This window comes from Triticum dicoccoides, chromosome 6B (assembly GCF_002162155.2).
Source record: "Triticum dicoccoides isolate Atlit2015 ecotype Zavitan chromosome 6B, WEW_v2.0, whole genome shotgun sequence".
Taxonomy (NCBI): Eukaryota; Viridiplantae; Streptophyta; class Magnoliopsida; order Poales; family Poaceae; genus Triticum; species Triticum dicoccoides.
Window position 1 is genome coordinate 593,270,705 of NC_041391.1, and position 10,504 is coordinate 593,281,208.

Sequence of the window (10,504 nt, forward strand, 5' to 3'; positions counted from 1 at the left end):
CTACTATCTATATCAGCCTCCAAATCGTTTCATGTTTATTTCTGAACAGATAACTGTATCCTTAATAGAATCACTTGTCAGCAATCAAATGTGCGCTCCTTAAAGGGGGTTGCTGACAAGCATTCTGGAATGTGTGAGATACTTGTCTGTTCTCACTTTATGTTAAATTAGCTCGACTTACAAACTGCTCTCACTTAATGTTAAATTAGCTCGACTTACAAAGCAAGCCAGGTTATTAAAACATTACATGATCGAGAAGATGAGATCAAAACAATGTGACCCAGAAAACATAGAACAAAATTATTGTCCAAAGCAAAATCATAACAAACTAATTATTCAAGAATTCGACATTTGTAAGGATAAATGATTGATTAATTCCTTTGTGCCAATTGCTTCAGCATTTTCCATTTTAACATAAAACAGTGAATTCTAGAAAATCCATGAGCAACATGCCGCGTATAAATTTAAGTAAACTAGTTCAAAAGAATTTGTCAGAAAAGAAAAACATCTTCATGATACGTCAAACTTTGCATCAAATGGTCAAGTGGCGTGATGATCTTATGATGATAAACACAAGTCTCAAATAAAAAAAATTAAACCAAGAAAGCTACCTTGGAAGAAATTCGGTGACAATGGAAAGATTAGGCACCCGAGTGATAGCACCCATGAAAAGAACAACATTAGGATGACGTAACCGCTTCATTATTCGCACCTAGACATGAAGCAATTATCAGGATAACTGCATAAGAACAAACTTATTAAACCATTACTACACATGAAGGAAACAAACTGTGGTCAGGCTACTGACTTAATTTCTAGCAATAGCCTGCTTAAATTTGCACTCAATTAGTATGAATCTATTGTCAAAAGTAATTATCTAGAGAATATGGTGTAAACTCAACCAGTAAATCTACCATTACACATAATTTCTACTGCAATGCAGTACAATTTACAACAGCGCAGAAAAAATATGATTACTTCACAGAAACCTTGACGATTGGCTTACAAAATGCACATGCAGAGTGCATATGAAAGCCAACAGCACTGTACAACAGACATCAGGACATACTTACATAAGCATAATAAACACCAACAAAGCCGACATCACTGTACTTACATCTATTTATGCCATTTCAAATATAGAAAGCAGTTTACCTCAGCTTTAAATTCATCCAGAGCATCGCTTGAAATATCTTGTTGCAAAAACTTCTTGACTGCAACTTCCTATAGGCAAAGCAACTTATTATTCTTTAAAAATGGCATTAAACAGAATATAAAAATTAAAGGGATTGCTAAATGATTAACACAACTCCGCCTATGTTGTTTCAACATAGCCGGTCCCAAGCCCGGGTAAAGGAGGAGGGTTGTGATAGGCTTGGCGAGCCAACGTAAAAACTCAGCCACTCTTATGGAGATGAAACCCAAAAGATTTTCGTTGGAGCCTAACCCTTCAAGCACGCGCCACATCGGAACCTGGGTGTGGTGTCAAATGGGCAAGGGCCGGGCCGTCACCCCCCTGGTGGCATGCCGTATCTTGATCCGGATACGGTGGCAAGCAAGCGAGGATTGGGTCGTACATCCTTAGTGGCGCGCTACATCGGCGCCCGGATATAGTGGAAAATGAGCAAGGGTCTTCGCATTTGACTCGACGAGTGCGAAGGGTAAGGAAGCTAGCCGAGCCTAGGAGGATTCGCTTAGGTAGCTGGAACGTAGGGTCTCTGACAGGGAAGCTTCGAGAGCTAGTTGATGCAGCGATGAGGAGAGGTGTTCATATCCTTTGCGTCCAAGAAACCAAATGGAGGGGACAGAAGGCGAAGGAGGTGGAGGATACCGGCTTCAAGTTGTGGTACATGGGGACGGCTGCAAACAAAAATGGCGTAGGCATCTTGATCAACAAGAGCCTCAAGTATGGAGTGGTAGACGTCAAGAGACATGGGGACCGGATTATCCTGGTCAAGCTGGTAGTTGGGGACTTAGTTCTCAATGTTATCAACGCGTATGCCCCGCAAGTAGGCCACAATGAGAACACCAAGGGGGAGTTCTGGGAAGGCCTGGGAGACATGGTTAGGAGTGTACCCATTGGCGAGAAGCTCTTCATAGGAGAAGACCTCAATGGCCACATGGGTACATCTAACACATGTTTTGAAGGGGTGCATGGAGGCTTTGGCTATGGCGTGAGGAATCAAGAAGGAGAAGATGTCTTAAGCTTTGCTCTAGCCTACGACATGATTGTAGCTAACACCCTCTTTAGAAAGAGAGAATCGCATCTGGTGACTTTTAGTAGTGGCCAACACTCTAGCCAGATTGATTTCATCCTCTCGAGAAGAGAAGATAGGCGTGTGTGCCTAGACTGTAAGGTGATACCTGGAGAGAGCAGCGTAAGCTGGTGGTTGCTGACTTTCGCTTTCAGATTCATGTCCAGCGGGATAAGCGTGCCAAAGTCGCTAGAACGAAGTGGTGGAAGCTCAAGGGGGGGGTAGCTCAGGCATTCAAGGAGAGGGTCATTAAGGAGGGCCCTTGGGAGGAAGGAGGGGATGCGGACAATGTGTGGATGAAGATGGCGACTTGCATCCGTAAGGTGGCCTCAGAGGAGGAGTTTGGAGTGTCCAGGGGAAGGAGAAGCGAAGATAAGGATACCTGGTGGTGGAATGATGATGTCCAGAAGGCGATTAAAGAGAAGAAAGATTGTTTCAGACGCCTATTCCTGGATAGGAGTGCAGACAACATAGAGAAGTACAAGATGGTGAAGAAGGCCGCAAAGCGAGCTGTCAGTGAAGCAAGGGATCGGGCGTATGAGGACCTCTACCAACAGTTAGGCAAGAAGGAAGGCGAAAGAGACACCTATAAGATGGCCAAGATCCAAGAGAGGAAGACGAGGGATATTGGCCATGTCAAATGCATCAACCAGACCAACTCTTGGTGAAGGACGAGGAGATTAAGCATAGATGGCGGGAGTACTTCGACAAGGTGTTCAATGGGGAGAATGAGAGTTCTACCATTGAACTGGACGACTCCTTTGACGAGACCAGCATGCGTTTTGTGCAGCGAATCCAGGAGTCTGAGGTCAAGGAGGCTTTGAAAAGGATGAAAGGAGGCAAGGTGATGGGCCCTGATTGTATCCCCATTGAGGTGTGGAAAGGCCTCGGGGACATAGCGATAATATGGCTAACCAAGCTTTTCAGTCTCATTTTTTGGGCAAAAAAGATGCCAGAAGAATGGAGACGGAGTATATTAGTACCAATCTTCAAGAACAAGGGGGATGTTCAGAGTTGTACTAATTACCGTGGAATTAAGCTGATGAGCCATACAATGAAGCTATGGGAGAGAGTCATTAAGAACCGCTTAAGAAGAATGACAAGCATGACCAAAAGTCAGTTTGGTTTCATGCCTGGGAGGTCGACCATGGAAGCCATTTTCTTGGTATGACAACCTATGGAGAGATACAGGGAGCAAAAGAAGGACTTGCATATGATGTTCATTGACTTGGAGAAGGCCTATGATAAGATACCGCGAAATGTCATGTGGTGGGCCTTGGAGAAACACAAAATCCCAGCAAAGTACAGTACATTACCCTCATCAAGGACATGTACGATAATGTTGTGACAAGTGTTCGAATAAGTGATGTCGACACTGATGACTTCCCGATTAAGATAGGACTGGATCAGGGGTCAGCTTTGAGCCCTTATCTTTTTGCCTTGGTGATGGATGAGGTCACAAGGGATATACTAGGGGATATCCCATGGTGTATGTTCTTTGCGGATGATGTGGTGCTAGTTGACGATAGTCAGACAGGGGTAATAGGAAGTTAGAGTTATGGAGACAAACCTTGGAATCGGAAGGGTTTAGGCTTAGTAGAACTAAAACCGAGTACATGATGTGCGGTTTCGGTACTAATAGGTGTGAGGAGGAGGAGGTTAGCCTTGATGGGCAGGTGGTGCCTCAGAAGGACACCTTTCAATATTTGGGGTCAATGCTACAGGAGGATGGGGGTATTGATGAAGATGTGAACCATCGAATCAAAGCCGGATGGATGAAGTGGCGCCAAGCTTCTGGCATTCTATGGGATAAGAGAGTGCCACAAAAGCTAAAAGGCAAGTTGTACAGGACGGCGGTTCGACCCGCAATGTTGTATGGCGCTGAGTGTTGGCCGACTAAAAGGCGACATGTTCAACAGTTAGGTGTGAAGGAGATGCGTATGTTGAGATGGATGTGTGGCCACACGAGGAAGGATCGAGTCCGGAATGATGATATACGAGATAGAGTTGGGGTAGCACAAATTGAAGAGAAGCTTGTCCAACATCGCTGAGATGGTTTGGGCATATTCAGCACAGGCCTCCAGAGGCTCCAGTGCATAGCGGACGGCTAAAGCGTGCGGAGAATGTCAAGAGAGGTCGGGGTAGACCGAATTTGACATGGGGGGAGTCCGTTAAGAGAGACCTGAAGGATTGGAGTATCACCAAAGAACTAGCTATGGAGAGGGGCGCGTGGAAGCTTGCTAACCATGTGCGAGAGCCATGAGTTGGTCGCGAGATCTTATGGGTTTCACCTCTAGACTACCCCGACTTGTTTGGGACTAAAGGCTTTGTTGTTGTTGTTGTTGTTGCTGAATGATTAACACATAATGCTGAGCAAACATGAGGAATCTTCAAACTAACCAGGATGGTTACTGAAGCCTGTCACTATAAATATCACATTTCATTTCAAGGTCTGGGTGAAAACAGAAAGCAACAGGTGGCAAAAGTCTACTGGTAAAAATTTCCCTTTTGGTGCAAGGCTCAAACACTTAACACTATTTATTTACCTTTGTATCTCAGTGCAAGCATTTCACATTATGGAGGAGAAAAAGAACAAGATAGCGTTTTTTGCAGAATTTTAACTGACTTTCCTGATTGATAAATGTCAATGACACTGAAAATTAGAGACCTATAGTCTCAATGTTATAAGTCAACATTTCTTTCACATCAGTAGTCCCCATAGACAAAGAGAAGTTAAATTGGCTTCCTTATATTTCCTTTGCTCATTTAGCAATTGACATGGAACTAGTTAATAAATTTGAAGACTATAAGAGCACATTTAAACTGAAAGACTTACTGTTCCATGCCATTCACCTCTATAAACTTCTCCAAATGATCCTGAAACACAAATTGGTTGCACGGAAATTAAAAACTTTGAAATCATTTATGCTAACATCAGAGAATCATTACACACAGCCGCTGAAAAAAATAATATGACTAAGATAAAATTCATGTAAATAAATCAAGAGAGCGGTACCAAGGCCAATCCGTTCCCCGATTGCAATTTCTTCCAACTGCATCTCAAACTCTGCAACATCGTCTAGAGTAACTTCAGATTTTGCACTTTCTGTCCCGCTTGATTTATCTGAGGTTCTTTCAGCTTCCCGGGGAACTTCGGCAGAATCCCTTTCTTGATCTAGAGCATTATCTTGGCCATGACCAATTTCAGTGTGCTGTTTATCCCAAAAGTCATCTGCAGCTTTCTCAACTGATTCATTTCGTTCAGATGTGCTTGGTAAACTAAGTAGCTGATTACCAGGCTCCGAGTGTTCATATTGCTTGCTAACAGCAGCAGTTGTTGCAACAACTGCAGCTGCGGTAACGGTGGCTGCAGCTGCAACGGGCACATCAAATTTCATATCACTGTTAGATTTTGCGGCTGCCACAACCATCGAAGACGCCACCACTGCAGCAGTTGCAACAGCAGCGGCCGTGACAGGCAATTGCTTTGAGAGCTGTGACGAAGTTTCCTGGGGAGGTGCCGAAGGTTCATAATGAGAAAAATAGGGAGATGTGTTATCACGGATATCCGGATGATGGTATATACCCAAACCCTCGATAGGTTTAAGTGAGTCCAGAAGTGCCCGGTGAGGTACAATTTTTGATTGGAGTTCATGCCCAGGACGATGAGACGGTGATGGGCCATGACCACGATCAGCATATTCCCTTGATCCAACCTCATTCATTCTCCTTTTCATTTCATCCTTGCTTTGAAATAGGGTGGCATCACACACAATTAGATCCTTTGGCTCCTCCATTGAATCTTCTGAAAACAAGTCAGGCGGTGCCACTACTCCATTTTCAAGTAAGACCTCATGGATTTTCCGCGCTAACTGTGGATTTTCCCTGGCAGCATGAATCATGTACTCTGAGATATCCTTTACTTTCATCCTCCGGAAACCCGTAGTGCTGCCCACTTCTGGGGAAGAAGGTGAACTTGATAGAGAATTATTTGCACCAACTGGTTTTTCTTTGTTCTTTGGTGCCACCGCTTCTTCTGTGCCTCTACTTTCATTGATAACAGGTTTATTTTCACTTGGGAATGTGCTAACCGATAAATTTTCAAAAGAACTTATCGTATTTTGTTGATTGCTTGTTTGACTAGTCGCAGCTCCATCTGTATCAGAAGGACCAACGTTGCTTGATGTCGATCTTCTGTCAAGTAGCTCATACTCAAAGGAATCGCATGCAGAATTTGAGACTCCACTGTGAGAAGATCCCAACTGATTGGTCATATCAGCTTTGCTTAACTGATGATTATCTGAGTAGGAACTGTCTTCAAATTCTGTAGACAAAACAGCACCCTCTGAAGGAATAACTGTGCCAGGATCTGTCACGAGATCAACGATGAACTCCCTGCAAAATGCAGCATGGCATAGAAGGTTATAAAGTCTCTAGTGCATCTTCTTTAGTTTTTTCTAGGTCCTAACATTTGGGTGAAGCAAGAAATCTAACCACGCACAGCACAATTATCCCATCAGATGCTTATATGTGCTACAGAATCTCATTTATGCTGACTGTGTGTGCAAAGGGTGTAATACCTTCCATCGTCATATTTCACAATGTTCAAAGCTCCATCATCCGATCCAGTATACTGCCTTCCTTTCAGGAGTCGACAAGGGATATGAAGGCTATCAGCCAAAACCTACATCCAAGTGTGGAGAGGAAATAACTATTAGTACACCAGTGAGGCACCTATTGGACAAATGTCTTGCACAGTGTTTCCCCATGTCAGCAAAGCAATTGTTAGCATACTTATGGATCATTTTTTGACAAATGTTTCGCTCATGGTTTGCTGCATTATATCTATATATTTCATAGAACAGCGAGGAAACGTTATCATCCATTTTGATATTAGAACAATGTGAAACAACAATGTTGATATGAAATTCTGCATCGAATTACGGGGTGACAAACTAAAACATTACAACAGATATCCATGCTTAGCAAATTCTGTTTGTACAAAGATAGGAGACGATTGGTCCCGCCATCTAAAAATGTTTAATATATTTGTAAATTACTGACCTTAAATAGCAGCGCGCGATGACGAGCTAGACCAGTTTTTAATTGGCCAAGAGGCACAACTACACTTCCAATACGTGCTCTCAGGGATCTGATCATATTCTGGTATTTTCTCGACGTGTTCTCAGGATCAAATATTAGTCCGCCCATGTGGTTAGAAACTAAATTAGCAAGTTTTTGAATCAAAACATTGCCAACAAATTCTGAATTTCTCGATCGAAGTTCAATAGCAATGATTGAGGCCTTCTGCTCAAGTTTCATAAGCTCAGGATCTTCACCTCTGTGAACCAATACAGTTTCCCAGTTGACACTATTATGTGAAACTGGCTGTGCTCGCAGTTCACTCAGAGAGGGCATGTTTATTGATGCCGGCCCATTCCCAATGACGTAGAGATCATAAAAACCATCTGTTATCTTGTCATCATAGCCAAGGGCGTTGAAATTCTGTGGACCAAGAACAAATATATCATATAATATGTGTCAGAATATGGTAATGGTAGAATAAAAGTAATGAGCATTTGAGTATATAGAAAGTTAGAAACACCACAATACATGGTCCATAAGAAACCCTATCGAAGATGCCATTTGTGCTCATTTATGGTCCATCAATCCCGTTTACAAAGTCGACATAGGATTCATGCATTATCAAGCAACAAATTAGTGATTACAAATAAGTATAAACATAGAAGAACTAATTTGCTGAAGGAGCTCCTACTGTTACCAGTCAACCGCTAATAATGGATCTACCAGCATCACACTCTTGAACACACACAAGACATTATACTATGGCATATAGTCATACATGAAAGTGAGTATCAGATGTTATCCTGCAACACAAACTCTAAAGAATTCCTATCAAGAGGTTAGTCCTTTTGGAAATTTCCCTGAATTCGTGGGTTTTCGGTATGGCGCAACCAAACAACTTCTGTTAGTTACTCATGCTGGATTCAACATGCCATGACATCCAATTACTAAGTTTTTGGGTCCCTGTGGATTTCATCTTCTGTGTTCCAAAGTAGCTACCACTTTGCTTAAGAGAGAGACCCTACTGTTACGAATCTAATAAGGAATATACCAGCATCAAGCTCTTGCTAGAAGACTAGGAAGCACACAGCAATGAGCATTATCGTAATGGATGATCACAATTGTGATATGAGAAACATAATGGACAATCGAAACCGATCATGGAAGCAGGCAGGGCTAGATTGCTAACTGACCCAGTATCGGGCCGCGAGGACCTCAGCGAGGGAGCTCGCGGGGCGGCGGAAGCCCAGGCTCATCTGCTTGGCGACCTCGATCTCCATTTCCTCGGGGTTGTCCCGGGCGCTCATCTCCAGCACGAGCTGCAGCTGGAACTCCTCGAGGTCGTCCTCCTCCTTCTCCCTCTCCCGCTTCCTCTCCTCGGCCTCGGACGACTCCCTTATGACCCGCTCCTCCACCGCGTCCTCCTCCCGCGATCGCCGCCGCTCGCCCTCCTGCGAGAGCCTGCGCTCCATTCCCTCCTCCTGCGCGCGCCTCCTCTCGCCCACCGGCCCCGATGGCCGCCTATCCTCCCCACCCAGCGACGCGGACGCCGACCCCTCCGCCTCCGCGGTGGGCGGGGGCGTCGGGGGCGGGGGCCGCGTCGGGACGGAGTCGAGCCAGGTGGACACCACCGAGGGCGGCTGCTGCTGCCGCTGCTCGGGGAGGTGATGGTGGACCGCGCCTCCGCCTCCGCCTCCGCCTCCTCCTCCGCCGCCGCCGCTGCCCTTGCGGGGGAGCGGCGGGGCGGGCGGCGACGCGCCGTCCCCGGACCCCTCCCCGATGTGGAGCTTCCTGAAGAAGTTCTTCATGCCGCCTCCCTCCGCCGCCGAAACGAAAGTCGCCGAGCAGCAGCAGCTATTGGGCGCCTACTGGTGTTGGTGGTGGGTGGGTGGATCCGACATGGCCACTGACGCGGGACGGACGGGGGTAACTTTAGCCAACTATTGACCCGCCTCGACGCCTCCCAGTGGCCAGACGTCATTAGTTTAAGCGTGCCGTTATCGCTAGCGACCTGCCGCTACAGCCCCGCCCCCGCATTTTTCTCTCGTTCCACGGCAGGTCGGTACCCCGTACCCGGCAGCGATTCCTCCCCGGCGGGGAAGGAAAGGGACCGGAGCGGGTTCGTTTACCAGAAACAGAAAGAGTCAGGGGTTTGCGCGCTAATTACCCCCCGTTCTTCAGGATTTTTGGTAAGCTCGTATCGCTTGCGTCTTCCTACAACGCGTGCAGTTATTATGGAAAGGCGTGCGGATGTCTCGTCGCGTCTCGTCTGACCGCAGAATACTCGAGCGTGCTGGCCTGTGAGGCTGGCCTGTGGGGCGGGCGATACCCTGGCCCGCTTGTCATCGAGCTGCCGCCGTGCGGGTGCGCTCCCGTGCGCGGCCGGTCTTGCCCGCCGAACGGAAGGTGATAAGTAGAAGAATGGAAAAAGAAAGCATGTTTGTTTAGTTGTGTGTAAGCGGAAGCAGACAAAGGATAGATAACGCTGACAGCGCCACCCGACCTGCGTGGACCCGGCTCACGGAGGCATACCCCGGTTTGCTTGGCCGTCTGACATGGGTGGACTGGTGGACAGCCCACTACGCTTGGCTGGCTAGGTAGTGGTGGCGGCGCCGCTCGTTCGTTCGTTCGTACGAGCACTTGACGGCACGGTCCCGCCCATCATTCACGCTTGCTCCGCTAGCGCGTGGGTCTCGCTTGGGGCGGCTTTACCCTCCTCCCACTGACAGGCTGATCTGGCTGGTTTATTGGCCCACTTGCCATTTGCTGCTGGTGTAGTAGTGAACAGCCGAGCATTATCATAGCAACACAAACGGCCTGCCTACGACCTTTTATTTATTTATTTATTTATTTATACACATCCCACACACCACGCAATCATGTTCACCCGCTGACATGTGGGGGCGACAGCCGTAACCTGCTTCGGGGCCAGAATGCCCTTCGCATCGCTTGCTGAGAAGAAGAGGGCTGTCAGTCAACTGATTTTGGGCTCTGTTAAATTGTTGTTCTGTTTCTCGTGCATGTTTCTAATATTAGGGCATCTCCAACGTCGACTCTCGAACCGTCTGTATCCTTCTAGACGCAACTGTTCGGACACTACAAGCCATCCAACACCGATTCCATCGGTCAGTTCGGACCATAATTTTCTCACAAAATCGAAACAA

The 10,504-nt window shown here is 46.3% G+C and overlaps 1 protein-coding gene across 2 annotated transcripts in view; it reads right to left on the minus strand.

The window, feature by feature from the left end:
• LOC119325947 (probable serine/threonine-protein kinase SIS8) overlaps positions 1–9,272 on the minus strand; it is an 11,546-nt gene extending 2,274 nt beyond the window's left edge. Inside the window, exons 1-7 of one of the 2 annotated variants that reach the window (XR_005157748.1) lie at positions 8,534–9,272; positions 7,320–7,760; positions 6,836–6,939; positions 5,272–6,650; positions 5,092–5,132; positions 1,156–1,224; positions 612–712 (exon numbers count right to left, since the gene is read on the minus strand). Coding sequence is in view for 1 of the 2 variants with exons in the window: in XM_037599667.1 (XP_037455564.1) it covers positions 612–712; positions 1,156–1,224; positions 5,092–5,132; positions 5,272–6,650; positions 6,836–6,939; positions 7,320–7,760; positions 8,534–9,148 (2,750 nt within the window). In the remaining variant the exon portion in view is untranslated. The remainder of the gene's footprint in view (positions 1–611; positions 713–1,155; positions 1,225–5,091; positions 5,133–5,271; positions 6,651–6,835; positions 6,940–7,319; positions 7,761–8,533) is intronic. The other variant, XM_037599667.1, reaches the window with a different exon arrangement.
• Between the last annotated feature and the right edge of the window lie 1,232 nt (positions 9,273–10,504).